Source organism: Ursus arctos, unplaced genomic scaffold (assembly GCF_023065955.2).
Source record: "Ursus arctos isolate Adak ecotype North America unplaced genomic scaffold, UrsArc2.0 scaffold_12, whole genome shotgun sequence".
NCBI classification, from domain to species: domain Eukaryota; kingdom Metazoa; phylum Chordata; class Mammalia; order Carnivora; family Ursidae; genus Ursus; species Ursus arctos.
In genome coordinates this window covers 14283093-14300396 of record NW_026622786.1, presented here as the reverse complement: position 1 = coordinate 14300396, position 17304 = coordinate 14283093, and the positions used below count along the sequence as shown (strand labels likewise).

General features: G+C 42.2%; 1 protein-coding gene across 3 annotated transcripts; it reads left to right on the top strand.

The window, feature by feature from the left end:
* The first annotated feature begins 11090 nt into the window (after positions 1–11090).
* CUNH1orf162 (chromosome unknown C1orf162 homolog) lies at positions 11091–16744 on the top strand. 3 transcript variants are annotated; one of them, XM_048220222.2, is made up of 7 exons: positions 11865–12028; positions 12385–12411; positions 13972–14048; positions 14793–14859; positions 15340–15434; positions 15700–15767; positions 15916–16744. In XM_048220222.2, exons 3-7 carry the CDS (start codon positions 14012–14014, stop codon positions 16075–16077), a joined length of 429 nt encoding a protein of 142 aa, XP_048076179.1. In that variant the 5' UTR covers positions 11865–12028; positions 12385–12411; positions 13972–14011; the 3' UTR covers positions 16078–16744. The 3 variants fall into 3 exon arrangements, with proteins under 3 accessions (XP_026339545.2, XP_048076179.1, XP_026339548.2); XM_026483760.4 differs by lacking the exon at positions 12385–12411 and having other exon boundaries at positions 11091–12028; XM_026483763.4 differs by having other exon boundaries at positions 11865–12411.
* Positions 16745–17304: the final 560 nt, after the last annotated feature.

The following is a 17304-nucleotide window of genomic DNA, read 5'->3' as shown; positions in this document are numbered from 1 at the left end:
CTCTCCCACTCCCCCTGCTTGTGTTCCCTCTCTCGCTGGCTGTCTCTATCTCTGTCGAATAAATAAATAAAATCTTAAAAAAAAAAAAAAAAGAATATTAAAGCACCAAGAGGTAATGAGAAATCATCAGGCCAAGAACTTGAGAGACAATGGAAATTCAAAGAGGTGAGTTTAGCATGTGGGCCCGCTTATGCCCTGGGAGCATTTGCCAATCTGAAAGAGATGGCCAAGAGATTAAACTATTCTTTTGGTGACCTCACAAGGCTACAGGAATGAAAGATAGAGTCCAGGACCCACTGAGGAGGGAGACCCGAGTAAACATCACCACTGCCCACCACCAACACACACATAGTCAGCCGCTCTTGGAGTAAAGGTGAAGACAAAAAACAGCCCTTCCATGGCCAGCGCCCTGCTGTGAGCAGACGACTCCGTGAACACTCAGCCCTGAACTTGGATTAAGGTGATCCCAGATTGCTGGTGCCCCCAGGTCCCTGACAAAAGCAATATAAGAAACCTCGTTTGGAGGAACAAAACATGATCCTAGTCTTACATTTCTTCTACAAATGATTTTTCAAGCCCAACTTTACAGCAAAAGATAATCAGATGATTAGGAGATAAGATACTGTAAGCAATAACTAAATAAATCCATAAACTAATTATGCTTACTGTACTCAAGCAGATAAAAGTCAAGTTTGAAAATGCTGACAGAACCAGAAGTACTTTTAAAAGACAGAAAATTTAAAAAATACAAATTCTAGAACCGAAAAAAATTACATAGAAAAATTAGCTCAGTTGGCCATTGTCAATAGCAGATTAGACAAAGGTGATGGGAGCAATGATGAACTGGAAATAACTTAGAATATCTGGAAGGAGGAAGAGAGAGACAAAAAGATGAAAAATACCAAATGGAGAGTAGGAGACAAGATTCAATAAGGTCTAATATGTAGTTGGAATCCCCAAAGAAAATGAGATAGAGGGAATATTTAAAGAGCTTATGGCCAGAAGATCATGACACGAAATGGTTGATATGGGGTGGGGGTGGGGAGGGGAATACCTAACAAGAATTCTATAGCAGTAAAAATATCTTTTAAGAATAAAAGAGATTTTGAGAGAACTAAAAATGAGTTAGCAACCAGTGGCATTTAATTGAAAGACTAAAAGGTATTTTTTTTTAAGATTTTATTTATTTGACAGAGAGACAGCCAGCAAGAGAGGGAACACAAGCAGGGGGAGTGGGAGAGGGAGAAGCAGGCTTCCCGCTGAGCAGGGAGCTGGATGCGGGGCTCAATCCCAGAACGCTGGGATCAGGCCCTGAGCCAAAGGCAGATGCTTAGCAACTGAGCCACCCAGGCACCCCAGACTAAAAGGTATTTTTAAGACAAGGAAGATGATCCCATGGAAAATGCCAGAAATGGGGAAAATGGAAGAAAAACATAGCTGTTAAGGATGTGAGTAAACCTAAGTGAACATTGTAAGTGTAAATATAAACTCTTGGGAGATTGAAATATTTTTTTTAAAAGATTTTATTTATTTATTTGACACAGATAGAGACAGCCAGCGAGAGAGGGAACACAAGCAGGGGGAGTGGGAGAGGAAGAAGCAGGCTCATAACGGAGGAGCCTGATGTGGGGCTCGATCCCATAATGCTGGGATCCCGCCCTGAGCCGAAGGCAGACACTTAACCGCTGTGCCACCCAGGCGCCCCCAGAGATTGAAATATTTTTATGTAGAGGTAGACAAATTCATAATTCTATCAGAGACTAAAAATTCGTAAGCAGCTAGGATATAGAATTCAAACAAAACAACAAACTGTACTTAATAGAAATGTAGAGAACACTACTCCCAATAACCACAGGCTACACATTCTTTTCAGGTACATATGAAATAACACTCAAGGCATGCCTCAACAGATTTTAAAGGATTGAAATAATAAATACTATTTTTGCTGATCACAGAGCAATTGTTGCTTAAAAGTTAACAGAATGATAAGGAAATCCATGTGTATTTTGAAATTAAGAAATACATTTCTAAATAATCCATGCATCAAAGAAGAAATTAGAAAGTATTGTGAAATGAATGATAAAAACAGAAGATACAGAACCACAAGGAGTACAAAATCTGGCCCAAAACTTCCTGAGGTCGGGTTTGCGGTTAGAGAATCGTCAAAGAAAAGCTGTTTTGTTTTGTTTTGTTTTTCTCTTTGTCCTCCTCTGCCCAGAGCCAAGATTGGTATAAGCCAGTGTGACAGGCAGAATTCTACACTGCGCCTCAGTGTCTGCCCTCAGTAAACCTCCCGCCTGCCCGGAGCACAGATGGAATCTGTGACTTGCATCTAATGAACACAGTATAAAAGGTGATATGTTGCCACTCCCTCCATTGGGTTACTTTACGTGGCAAAGGTGATGAGAAGTCACTCCCACTGCTACATTACACTGTGTAAGACCATCCTAGCAGCCTGGCAAGACTCTCCTGCTGGCCTTAATGAGGCTGACTGCCATGTTGTGAGCTACCTATGAACAGGGCCACGGGCAGGGAATGGCAGGCAGCTTCTTCGACCCCAAGAGCAGATACCAGCAGACAGGCAGTAAGAAGCCGAGGCCCTCAGTCATACAGCCGAAAGGAAATGAATTCATGTGACAAATGGAATTTGGAAGTGGATCTTCCCCCAGTCAAGCCTCTGATGAAACCAGGGCCCAGCCAGTACCTTCACTGCACCCTGGTAAGACCCTAAGCAGAGAACCCTGGTAAGCTATACCCACAAGCTCTAACCCACAGACACTAAGATATAATAAATGTGGACTTTCTTAGGCCTTGAAATGTGTGATCATTTGTTATGCTGCTGTTGAAAGTTAGTACAAGGATCCTTAACATTTCCATCTGTGGCATGGCTTTTTTCGTAATGTACTCACTGTGGGTCTCCTTTCAGAGGGTCTGATGCAAATCCCCCCCTTTGTGCAGGCTTTAGATTTGGTTTCCTGACCTCATGCACATGGCCTTTCGACCCTAGCTCTGGGCCAACAAAAATTAGCAGCTATTTCCAGAGCAAACACCAGCTCCAGGTCTCAGTCAACATTCTTCCTTTCTTTGAGGATTTCCGACATCCAGTTCAGCCACATATTTTTTCAATTCTGGTGTTTAAAATGTTTTATCCAGTGTTGGTTGGTGTTCTTTAACAAGAGGATCTCTTTAAAGATCCAGTCTGTTCTATGTCCTGGGATTTGTCTTCATCAACCCACCGAAGTCTTTTTCTCCACCACTGCCACACCCTAAACTGCATTCACAGAAAAGATCACGATCCCTCCATTTCCAGATCTAGTCCACTCTTTGCAGTCCTCGTGTTACTGGGCCTCCCTCTTGGCACATCTGGTGCTGTTGGCCACAGCTTTCCTTCCTTCCTTTCGTTCCTGGCTTCCTATAGTGTGTGTTTGCTATCACTGCTTCCTCTCAATTTCTGTAGGTGACAACTGTCTGCCTCCCTCTTAAGCATTGGTGTTCCTCAGTGTTCTGTCCTAGGAATTTTTATTCCCACTCTACAGACTGTACCTGGACAATCTTAGCCATTCCCATGGCTTCTACTGTCACATGTATGCTGATGACTTTCTCATCTATATCTCAGATTGTATTAGGCAGGATAGGTTAAGTGAGACAAACTATCCCCAGATTTCGTGTAACATGGAAAAGCTTATTTTTTGCTCATGAAGAATCCACCACAGGTCCAAGTGACCCCCTGGAGAAACTGTCCTCTATGTGATGACACAGTGATCTGGCTTTAGAGCCTTCAGCCTTACCTTCTCACCACAAAATCATGATTGCCCTGCAGGAGGAGGGGTCAGAGAAGGTTTTACTTCAGCAATTAAATGCTTCAACTCAAAGGGACTACAACACTTCCCTACATAGGCCGTTGGCCACAATGAGTCTCATGGCACCACCCAACCACAGGAGAGGCTCTGAGCCAGAAGGAGAGGAGACCTGGTTGTGGGCAAGAACTAGGACTGTCTACCACACAAATCTAGATCTCTTTCATGAGCCCCAGGCCTGCATGTCCAGTTACCCTCACCACATCTCTACTTGAATGTTCCACAAGCACCCTAAAGTCAGTGTGTCCAAGAGTAAACGCATTATTTGTCCAATCCTACACCCCTTTCGTCTATACCTGCACTATTAATCAGTGATACAATGCAGAAATCTGGGAGCTACCCTGAGCTCCTCCCATACCTTCCTCTTAGAAGTGATAAATGACTAGATTCATCAACTTTCTGCCCCACCTCTTCTTCCCCATGGCTATTGCCTCTGATCAGAGCTCTTCAATGGTAAAGGACTTGCCACCCGCTGCCTGGCCCCTCCCCAGTCCCCAATGTAACCATGTCACTCCTCTCCATTCCCTCTAAGGTTTGTTTAGGGTCCTCCATACCTGGTTTTGTCCTTCCTCTCCAGCCTTTCCTCTTCTCTTCCCCATCCCCACCTGACCGTCATTCCCCACTGCACCAGCCATGTTGAAATACTTCCATTTCCTGGACTGTAACCAACATGACAAAGCATGCCTTTGCTTGTGCAGTCCCTCTGCCTGGAATACGCTTCCTTCCTCTGCCTGCCTAGAAAATGTAATTCATTTTTCAAGACAACAACACATACATCATCTTCTTGTGACACTCAGTTTCCCTCCTTATTGTGTAAGCTCAGCCCTTTCTCTGTTGGGTCCCACTCCATCTGGTGCAGACGTCAGCATAGCATCTACAACATTTCATTATGCTGTTTACTCCAGAACTTGACAGTGCATTTGGGTCATAGTAGGTGCTCAGTAAATGTTGGATTAATTAATTGTCACTCTAAGTCTTGAGCTACTACTGTTTCCCTCTCGGGCTCTTCTTCCTCCTTCAGCCCTTTGGTGACATCTTTGATCTTTTGCCCTTCTGAACTTTCGCCCTTCCTTGTTTCTGCTACCACTCTCCTAGATATCTCTCAAATTCACTTACATCTTGGGCTTGAAAAGAGCATAGAAGACGCTACAGAATCCCTTTTTGGAGAAATAAAAACTAAAATTTAATCAAGTAAAAATAAAGGCTATTAATGAGATACAATCAAAAATTGAATCTCTAACTGCGAGGATAAATGAAGCAGAAGAGAGAATTAATGATATAGAAGACAAAATGATGGAGAATAAAGCTGAGAAAAAGAGAAATAAACAACTACTGAAGCACAAGGGTAGAATGTGAGAGAGAAGTGATACCATAAAGCAAAACAATATTAGAATAATTAGGATCCCAGAAGAAGAGGAAAGAGAGAAGGGGGCGGAACATACATCTGAGCAAATTATAGCTGAGAACTTCCCTAATCTGGGGAAGTAAACAGGCATTCAAGTCCAGGAGGCACGGGGAACTTCCCCTCAAAATCAATAAAACTAGGTCAATATCTTGACATGTAATAGTGAAGCTTGCAAATTTCAGAGACAAAAATCCTGAAAGCATCTTGGGACAAGAGGTCCTTAACCTTCAAGGGTGGAAGCATTAGACTGGCAGCAGACCTATCCGCAGAGACCTGGCAGGCCAGAAAGGATGGGCGTGATATATTCAGGGTGCTAAATGAGAAAAATTTGCAGCCAAGATTACTATATCCAGGAAGACTGTCATTCAAAATAGAAGGGGAGATGAAAAGCTTCCAGGAAAAACAGAAACTAAAAGAACTTGTGATCACTAAACCAGCCCTGCAAGAGACATTAAAGGGAATCAAAGTGAAGAGAGCCCAAAAGTAACATAGATCAGAAAGGAACAGAGACAATACACAGAAACAGTAACTGTACAGGTAATACAATGGCACTAAATTCATATCTTTCAACAGTTACTCTGAATGTAAATGGGTAAATGCCCCAATCAAAAGACACAGGGTATTAGATTGGATAAAAAAGCAAGACCCATCGATATATTGTCTGCAAGAAACTCGTTTTAGACCCAAAGACGTCTCCAGATTGAAAGTGAGGGAGTGGAAAACCATTTATCTTCCTAATGGACATCAAAAGAAAGCTGGGGTAGCAATCCTTCTATCAGACAAATTAGATTTTAAACCAGAGATTGTAATAAAAGATGAGGAAGGACACTATATCATAATTAAAGGGTCTATCCAATGAGGAGATCTAACAATTGTAAATATGCCCCTAACATGGGAGCAGCCAATCATATAAACCAATTAATAACAAAATTAAGAAAATACATTGATAATAATACAATAATAGTAGGGGACTTTAACACCCCACTCACAGCAGTGGACCAATCCCCTAAGCAAAAGATCAACAAGGAAACAAGGGCTTTGAATGACATGCTGGACCAGATGGACTTCACAGATATATTCAGAGCATTCCATCCTAAAGCAACAGGATACACATTCTTTTCGAGTGCACATGGAACATTCATTCTCCAGAATATGATCACATACTGGGTCATAAATCAGCTCTCGACCAATTCCAAAAGATTGGCATTATTCCCTGCATATTTTCAGACTACAATGCTTTGAAACTTGAGCTCAATCACAAGAGGAAATTTGGAAAGAACTCAAATACCTGGAGATTAAAGAGCATCCTACAAAAGAATGAATGGGTCACCCAGGAAATTAAAGAAGAATTTTAAAAATTCATGGAAACAAGTGAAATTGAAAACACAACTAACTGTTCAATGATGCAGCAAAGGCAGTTCTAAGAGGGAAGTATATAGCAATATGAGCCTTTCTCAAGAAACAAGAAAGGTCTGGAGCTGGAGAAAGAACAGCAAATAAAGCCTAAACCAAGCAGGAGAAGAGAATTAATAAGGTTTAGAGCAGAAATCAATGAAATAGAAACCAAAGAACAATAGAACACATTGATGAAACCACGAGCTGGTTCTTTGAAAGAATTAATAAGATCGATAAACCATTGACGACTTATCAAAAGGAAAGACAAAGAACCCAAATAAATAAAATCATGAATGAAAGAGGAGAGATCCAACCAACACCAAAGAAATACAATTATAAGAACATACTATGAGCAACTATATGCCAACAAATTAGGCAATCTGGAAAAAATGGATGCATTCCTAGAGATGTAAACTACCAAAACTGAAACAAGAAGAAATAGAAAACCTGAACAGACCCATAACCAGCAAGGAAATTGAAGAAGTAATAAAAAAAAAATATCTCCCAACAAACAAAGAGTCCAGGGCCAGATGGCTTCCCAGGGGAATTCTACCAAACATTTAAAGAAGAATTAATGCCTATTCTTCTGAAGCTGTTTGAAAAAATAGAAATGGACGGAAAACTTCCAAACTCATTCTATGAGGCCAGCATTACCTTGATTCCCAAACCAGACAAGACCCCACCAAAAAGGAGAATTACAGACCAATATTCTATATGAACATGGATGCCCAAATTCTCACCAAGATACTAGCCAATAGGATACAACAGTACATTAAAAGGATTATTCACCATGACCAAGTAGGGTTTATTCCTGGGCTGCAAGGGTGGTTCAACATTCACAAATCAATGTGATTGATCACATTAATAAAAGAAAGGACAACATGATACATCACATTAATGAAAGGACAAGAACCATATGATTCTCTCAATTGATACAGAAAAAGCATTTGACAAACTATAGCATCCTTTCTTAATTAAAACTCTTCACAGTGTAGGGATAGAGGGAACATACCTCAATATCATAAAAGCTATCTACGAAAAGCCCACAGTGAATAACATTCTCAATGGGGAAAAATAGAGCTTTTCCCACAAGGATGTCCACTCTACCACTGTTAACATAGTACTAGAAGTCCTAGCCTCAGCAGTCAGACAACAAAAAGAAATAAAAGGCATCGGAATAAGCAAAGAAAAAGTCAAAGTCTCACTCTACACAGATGACATGATATTCTATGTGGAAAACCCAAAGACTCCACCCCAAAATTGCAAGAACCCATACAGGAATTCAGCAAAGTGGCAGGATATAAAATCAATGCACAGAAATCAGTTGCATTTATACATACAAACAATGAGACAGAAGAAAGATAAATTCAGGAGCCAATCCCATTCACAGTTGCACCCAAAACCATAAGATACCTAGGAATAAACCTAACCAACGAGGCAAAGTTTCTGTACTCAGAAAACTATAGAACAGTCATGAAAGAAATTGAAGAAGACACAAAAAAATGGAAAAATATTCATTGCTCATAGATTAGAAGAATAAATATTATTAAAATGTCTTTGCTACCTAGAGCAATCTACACATTCAATGCAATCCCTATCAAAATACCTTCAACTATTTTCACAGGACTGGAACAAATAATCCTAAAATTTGTATGGAACCAGAAAAGACCCTGAATAGCCAAAGGAATGTTGTAAAAGAGAACCAAAACTGGTGGCATCGCAGTTCCAGACTTCAAGCTCCATTACAAAGCTGTAATCATCAAGACAGTATGGCACTGGCACAAAAACAGACACATAGATCAATGGAGCAGGATAGAGAACCCAGAAATGGACCCACAACTCTATGGTCAACTAATCTTCAACAAAGCAGGAAAGAATATCTGATGGAAAAAAGACAATCTCTTCAACAAACGCTGTTGGGAAAATTGGGACAGTCACATGCAGAAGACTGAAACTGGACCATTTCCTTAAACCATACACAAAAATAGACTCAAAATGGATGAAAGACTTAAATGTGAGACAGGAATCTTTCAAAATCCTAGAGGAGAACACAGGCAGCAACCTCTGTGACCTTGGCTGCAGCAACTTCGTGCTAGACACGTCTCCAAAGGCAAGGGAAACAAAGGCAAAAATGAACCATTGGGACATCATCATGATAAAAACTTCTGCACAGCAAAGGAAATAGTTGACAAAACCAAAAGACAACAGACAGAATGGGAGAAGATATTTGCAAATATCTTATCAGATAAAGGGCAAGTATCCAAAATCTATAAAGAACTTATCAGACTCAACACCCAAAGAACCCATAATCCAATCAATAAGTGGGCAGAAGACATGAACAGACATTTCTGCAAAGAAGACATCCAAAAGGCCAACAGACACATGAAAAAATGCTCAACATCACTTGGCAGCAGGGAAATACAAATCAAAACCACAATGAGATACCAGCTCACACCAGTCAGAATGGCTAAAATTAACAAGTCAGGAAACGACAGTTGTTGTCGAGGATCTGAAGAAAGGGGAACCCTCTTACACTGTTGTTAGGAATGCAGTCTGGTGCAGCCACTCTGGAAAACAGTATGGAGGTTCCTCAAAAAGTTGAAAATAGAGTTACCCTATGACCCAGTAATTTCTCTACTAGGGATTTACCCCAAAGATACAAATGTAATGATCCGAAGGGGCACCTGCATCCCAGTGTTTATAGCAGCAATGTCCACAATAGCCAAACTATGGAAAGAGCCCAAATGTCCATCAGCAGATGATTGGATAAAGAAGATGTGGTGGATATATATATACAATGGAATACTACTCAGCCATCAAAAAAAATGAAGTCTTGCCATTTGCAATGACATGGATGGAACTAGAGGGTATTATGCTAAGTAAAATAAGTCAATCAGAGAAAGACAATTATCATATGATCTCACTGATATATGGAATTTAAGAAACAAGGCAGAGGATCATAGGGGAAGGGAGGGAAAAATAAAACAAGACAAAATCAGAGAGGACAACCACCCATAAGAGACTCTTAATCATGGGAAACAAACCGAGGGTTGCTAGAAGGGAGGAGGGTGGAGGAATGGGGTAACTGGGTGATGGACAATGGGGAGGGCCCGAGATATAATGAGCACTGGGTATTATATAAGACTGATGAATCACTAAACTCTACCTCTGAAACTAATAATACACTGTATGTTAATTAATTGAATTTAAATTTAAAAATTACATTTAAAAAAATGCTCCACTCTTGAACCACGCTGATGTCCAGGAAATACATCCCCTGAATCCCAGCAACTAGTCCCAGGCCTGGGATACTCCCTACCTGGTTTCTTTCTGCTCCCTCCAGCCAAACTTCATCCATGCCCCAGACCCCTGCTTCGGGTCCACCTGCATGCAGCTTTGCCGAATTTCACCAGCTCTGCCAGCTCTGCCAGCTCTTCCTTTTCTCTTGCCTGTGAGTTCCTCTGCCCTCTGCCTGAAATTGTCTTTCTGGGGCTCTCTGCCTGACCAGCTCTTTCCCAAACTCTGGTTCTCAGTGTCTGCTCCTTGGACAGACCATCCCCAGTCATCCATTTCATCTAAGGACCTTCTCCCATCATTTATTCTAGTCTAGCATGGCACTCTGCTTCTGTCCTTTATGGCCCTTAACACAATCTGTAATGTCTGTTGTTTTCTGGTTTAGGATTTCTCTTCTCAATTAGACAATAGGCCCCATGAGAAAATGTTCTGCCTTGTTCTCTGAAATATTCACAGCAGCTAGTTCACAGTTTACTTAGCAAGTATATGTATTAATATTTTAAATCTTTTTTCAAATTATAGAATGTTTCTTGTTTTCAAATACTACACCTAAAAAAAAAAAAGCGTGCATTTCTTGATTAACAGATCCAGAGATAGTGATTCCAAATTAAAGGTGTTTTTTCTCTCTTTCAATAGTTTCTTCAAGTTATGGAGAGGATAATCTGATGAGGATTATCCAATCTGTTCCTTTGATAACTTCGGCCTCATAAGCATAAGATTTCTTGCTTTATTTTCCATAAAATCCATAAATTGAGGACATTCTTTTGTAAAAAGAATAATTTCAGGGATTATTTTCTTTTATCACGCCTCTTGAATCCTTAAATACCAGATTTCACTCTCAACGGTACTGTTTTCTTATAGGGGCAAACACAAAACACAATAGAGTGACCAGGATCTCTATGGTGTTCTTAGAAATCACTGTGCTCCAAATTTCTTAAATATCTGTGAATACATAATAGTGAATCTTTCACAAATTCTATTTCGGTTTATTTCTAAATCCATATGTTTAGTTTTCTAAACTCAATCTCCCTTTACTTTTTACTACTTCTTTTAAGATGCAGAGTACTTTATTTTTTTTTTAAAGATTTTATTTATTTGTTTGACAGAGATAGAGACAGCCAGCGAGAAGGGGAACACAAGCAGGGGGAGTGGGAGAGGAAGAAGCAGGCTCATAGCGGAGGAGCCTGATGTGGGGCTCGATCCCATAACGCCGGGATCATGCCCTGAGCCGAAGGCAGACGCCTAACCGCTGTGCCACCCAGGAGCCCCAAGATGCAGAGTACTTTATTAACATTATTTTATGGATAAATGTTTATACAGAAATGACTCGCCTTCCCTCTGAAGGGATTTCCATAACTCTTTTTTTTTTGAAGATTTTATTTATTTATTTTGAGAGAGAGAGAGCCTGAGCGTGAGCAGGGAGGAGGGTCAGAGGGAGAGGAAGAGAGAATCCCCAGCAGACTCCTCGCTGAGCGCAGAGCCCCACATGGGTTCAATCTCATGACGCTGAGACCATGACCTGAGAATCAGAGGCTTAACTGACTGAGCCATTCAGGCACCCCCAGGGATCTCCATAACTCCCAACACACTTCGTGTCTGCCCAGCTAGCAGCTCATACTTGACTCTGCTCTTTGTCCCTCCTATCAACCTCATCTTTCTGGTTAGAACAAGAGAGATTTGAAGATGCTTGATGGTAATGATAATGCCATATTGCTGGGAACTCCACCTTATCTCGCATGGTGGTTAAATACTTAATACATGCTTAATTAGAAATAAACTTGTCTTAGCTCCCTGTGTTCTAGTGTTCATGTGTCAAAAGATACAAGAGAAGCTGTTCATGGGATTAAAAAATATATGGCATTATAAAAATAATTTTAAAATATATATATATAATGTTGGCCTCAAAGAGGAAGTCTGACCTCAAGTTTAGACGAGATCTTTGCAACACGCAGCTTGACGGGGTAGTAGCAGTAAACCCTTATTTCGTCATCTCTGAAAAGTAGGAGTAGTCACGGAAGCAAGTGAAAAGTTCAGTCTTAGACGACTGGCATCTTATGACCGGACTTTTTCTCAGAAGGTAAATGCATTTACCCCATGCTTTTAATCTAGATGAAATAATCATTCACCAAAAGAAAATGCCATCTAATTTTTAGTGGTTTCTACCATTTTCTTTCTGTTTAACTTTAGTTGGTGGGGGAAGGGTTGTATTTGAGCGGCTGCACGTAGCTGGTGGATTTTATGGCAATCGGTAAGAGTCTCCCAGGACTGGACAAAACGTGAAAAAGTATACAGAGTGCTGTTTCTATTTTAATTTATGCTCTGTCAAACGTTCGCGGTGTTGTTTTCAAATGGAAATGTGTTTCCTGCTTTTCTTGGCCTGGATCTGTAAGAATTTATTTCCCTGCTGCCCTGTGCAACGGTTTTGTCTTTCAGAGTGTGATGGCCCCCAAATTTTTAAAGGTGAGTATGGTAGCATTTCTTTGGGGTGGTTGTAAATTCAGAGCCACTTATGTGAAGGTTAAGATTTTACAGAAACCTATGGTCCTCTCATCTCCCACGTCCCCAGTGGCCAAGTCTAATATAAATTCATAGGATAAGATCATGCTCTTTTTAGGGCAAGCGCATATTTCAATATTTAAAAAATTCTCTATAAATATTTTATGGTGCTCTACAAAGAGCACTGTTGACTTTTAAATTAGAAAAAGAGCAAAAATGCTAGAGAAATTGTTACCACTGATGATTCTGCTGCGGATGGTGGGCTTCCTAGTCTCGGTTCTCAGAATTCTCGCCAGATTTCCCTGTCGGCACTTTAGCCTAGAGCATGTTATTTGGTCAAGTCTAAGGCACTTATTATTGTTGCTGTTGTAAGTGGCACATGGCGATGAGGTATCCTTCTCCCGACCCTCCCTGTGTCCAAGGACTCGGAAATTGATTCACTTTTGAAAACTGAATAAATAAACACAAATAATAGATGACATTTATTGTCTAAATAAATTACCTTAAAATACAGCAGGTATAAGCAAAGCCAAAAATTCTTATCATGGGCATGACTAAATATGAAGTAAAACTGTCGTTTCCTAAAATGGTTTTATTCTTTTATTTAAATAAAAGTGGAAACCATTTTTATCAACAAAGAAACTGGTTAAGCAAGCTATGGTACATAGCTATAACAGAAAGACCTATGGCCACTAAAAATGCTTATAGAAAGTTTTGAGTGGCATGGGAGGGATGTTTATGATTTAAAAATAACAGTAAAAACAACAAAAGAGATATGAAGTCTCAACCAATTTTTAGGAAATGCACGGAAGTATAACTAAAAAGAAATACACTAAAATATTAATAATCGGTAATAGGATTTTGGGTGATTTTACTCTGCTACTTTTAGGTACTTTATACTTTTTAGTACAAATAAATAAAAGGGAAAGTACAGAAAACTTAACATAAGAAGTAGAACCATAGCCTAGATAAGGACACTGACATACTTGAAAAGACAATATGTGAACAGAATAAAAGTTCTGATATAGCCTAAAGGAAGGATCTTCACAAGAAAGTGGGTCAGAGATTACCCAGCACTGCCAGGGAGGAGTGAGGCAAATGCATTAGACCTCTATGATATTCAATATTTAAATCATCCATTCATCTTCTCCCATACTTAGTTCAATTCAATGTTTGCCAAGCAAAACTGTGTTTTTAACTGGCTTTCTCATGTGTTCAGATAGAATGCACTGGTGACACCAACATGTTCCTTATGTCATTTCAGTTTATATATCAGTCTCCTGTGAGTGAGTTAGTGTGAGTCAGTTCTAGACCAATCAGTCAATTCTTGGTGCCCTGCTAAGATCAAATTTCTGGACCTGCAAAGCTGAGGACTGGTTGCTGAGGTGTGGTGACCACACCACATAAAGTCCGTGACCACTGTCCTTGCTAGAATACCCACCGTGACTAGCCTGTCTCTCATCAGTATGCTTTGGTATTAAAATCAGTCTCAGAGTTCACTCCTCTGCTACCTTTCCTTTCTAGGCTTTCGAAGAGGAACATTTTTTACTCTCGGGAAGACAGCATGGGAACAGGGAGTTCCAAACCTGAACCCAGCAATGGTAAGTCCAACATGGATTGGATTAACCAGTAACTGTACTAACGAGCTGTAATGGGACAACATTTCGGAAGTTGGAAGAATCAAATTTTACCCAATGCCAGGAAGAGGGACAAGGGGAACCAGGGAGAACAATCTACCCTCCCAAGTTGAGTAAAGCGTATGTGTGTGCTCAGTACGAGACCAGCTGCATAGCTGAGGACAAGGCAGTTCACTTCCCTTACTGGCCCCCTATTTATAGCGCTGGCATGGCGAGAACTCACTGTGGCTGCCTTTAACTAGTCACTGTAAAAAGCTGCCTTGCACACAAAGGAACAAACTAGAAAAGGCAGCAGTTTCCAAGGTCAAGTTCCCTAAACCTTTGGGAAATGCTAGTTCTGGGTTTCGCTTTTGGTTCTCTACTCCCTGGCCTTAGCATTGCTTATGTCCGAGGAAGCACATCTCCCTGGGGTCCATTAAATCTTGGAGGGAGCGACAGGAGATGTGTTTGTCAAAGGGGCACATGGAGCTGCAGAAACACGAGGCTCCTCTTTCATGTGTGTAGCTGATTGTTTTTTAAGTTTCAACTCTAGTTTTCACGTTAAAGGATCCAGGATACGAAACACTGTTCTCTCCTTTCGCAGAGTGGGGCCCTCCATCATTTACCTCTCCTGGTTGCTTGGGTAGGGAGGGGCACCTGGGGACATTTAAGCTGGAAAGATTTATGAGACATGGCAGGTACACTAAGCCCCTTTGTGTTCTCTCACAGACAAACAGTGTGTCAACACAGCAGCCCCGACAACTGCTTCTACGCTCGGCTTCCCGGAGCACTTCGAGTAAGCGAGCATTCTCCCACCCATTTCCTCGCGTACCACATGGCATTGGATTCTGTGCTGACAGCCTCGCCTCACGGGACTTGGGAGGGAGCTCTGGGGAAAAGGGACCAGAAACAGTTGGAAAACTGAATCGGTTTTTTGTATTTAGAGTGCGGTTCTTAACCCGGAGTGCCCCAGGGAGGGGAGAGCCCTCAAGAGATCCATGAATCCCCTCAGCTCATGGAGAAACTTTGTGTGTACGGGCTTATGAAGATTTTTGAGGGGGACAAGAGCCCACAGTTTGCACTGAGGCCTCAGATAATTCTGGCACCCCAAAGCAGGAAGTTGAAATGCAGGGGGTTAACAGTAAAAGTCACCTAACCAGCATGAAAAAGCTATTTCAGGGATTTACCCACAGGGCGGAACGGTGACCCTCTGACCTTTAGCAGAGGCCTGTAGAAAGCCCAGCAGGTCATCTGCTCCCTTTCTTTGCCAAAACAGCATTCAGCATTTGGTCTTAGCCTTTTTCGCGGGGGTCCTGCTGACGCTGCTGCTGCTGGCCCTTATCTTCTTCGTCATAAAGAGCTACAGGAAATGTAAGTGGGCTCGAGAGAGATGGGACGGCTCTTCTGGCTCTGACATTGAGAACAGCGTTAGCTCTCAGGGGGCCTAAAACCCGGGTAGCTCTCCGTCTGCAGACTGAGGGCCTGAATCCCATCGCTTCTCCCCCTGCCCTCCCTGCCCCTCCACTTTGCCACCTCCAACACCCACCCCTGCACCCCAGCCTGCAGAGAGAGGCTTCCCCTTCCTCCAGGCCCCGCTGGTGAGACTTGTCCCTCTCTTTCCTGGCACGTGTGGTAGGTCACTCCAGTCCCTGGGCCCTGGATCCTCCCACAGACCCTCACTCCGGCCGTGAGCCTCCATCCGAGGTAAGACGACCACACTGTTTCTGTGACACTGGGCACAGGGACCTTCTGATCTCTTTGGTCCTCTGTGACCACAGCCTCCAAGTGGCTCCTAAAGAGACGCCTTCCTCCAAATTGAACTCACTCGTTCCTCCTCCTTCGTCCTCTGCAGCTTTCGTCCCCGGAGGAAGCACTCACCTATGCTAGCGTAGCTTTCAAAATCTCAGAAGAAAAGACCGATCACCTGACCAAGAAACATTCTACACCCTTGGACTCGGTTGTCTATGCTCCAGTCAAAGTGACAGACTCCCTCCACCTTTCCAATGAAGCTTGACGCCAGTCCCTCTTATTCTCGGCTCCATCTTTATGTCTCACTTTCCCTTAGGACAAATTCTGGACCACAACATGGCCAAACAACAGTTGGGGCTGTTTGGGTGGGGTCTGGGAATGTTAGCCAGCAGTTTTGAAGACCAAGGGGGAGTCCTTCCCTTGGCCTGAGAAGAGACTGCCAGCCCTCCTGCTTGAATGGACAGCCTGTTAGCCCTTTGAGGGCCGAGACGGCCTCCCGGGTCCCCTTCCAAAGTGTGTGGTGCAGAGCTCAGCACACGAAGAGTGTTCACTCAGCACCACTGACCAGCGTGGGAGAAGACAGCTAAATGGGCAAGTCAGCAAGACTTACAAATAAAAGCAATCCCTCTGCAACGCTGGCTCCTCCCGCATCATTTGTTTGTCTGGTCCTGTCCCGTCCAGAGATCCCGAAGCCCTCCATAGCCGGAAGCCTAACAGAGGTGACGGGACTCTGGAGCAAGCTCAGGACCGATCGGGGCCCAGGTCTCAAGCTCGGCACCAACTAGCTGCATCCTTTTGGTAAGTGTAACTGCTTCCTCGTGAAAACAGAACATTCACCTCTTCGTGTGACAGCAAGTGAGTGAGATGTCATCTCCTGAGGTACCTTGTACATCCCAAGAGTTTTACACAAATATAAGGTCCCTCTTGTATAAAGCACAATTCAAATGTGGATGTCCACCTCCTTGCTATAGCATAAAAGATACGTAAAGCGATGTTATGTGGGAGCTAAAAATTTAAATGTTAACCCCCCCCCCCGCACATCCTAATGGATGATCCCACAGACAGTCCCAGGAAAAATACCAATAAGATTTTCTTTTTATATATATATATGTTTTTTTATTTGAGAGAGAGATAGAGAAAGTACGAGCAGGGGGGAGGGCGGAGGGAGAAGCAGACTCCCCGCTGAGCCAGGAACCTGACCATCCCAGGACCCCAAGGTCATGACCTGAGCCAAAGGCAGACACTTAACGGACTGAGCCACCCAGGGGCGCCCCCCCCCATAAGATTATCTTTCACTCAGTAAGGTTACTCTAAAGTCCCCGTGTAGGCAATAAACTAGAAAGCAAATGCAGGAAAATTTATAAAAAGAAGCAGATAAAAGAATATAGGGAGGCTAGCCCTAACCACTAACTAGAAGTATTTTTTTATCAAGCATGACTCATTAAAATGTGTTCATGGTTCGTGAGTAAGCAAATGGGATAGAATAAGAAGC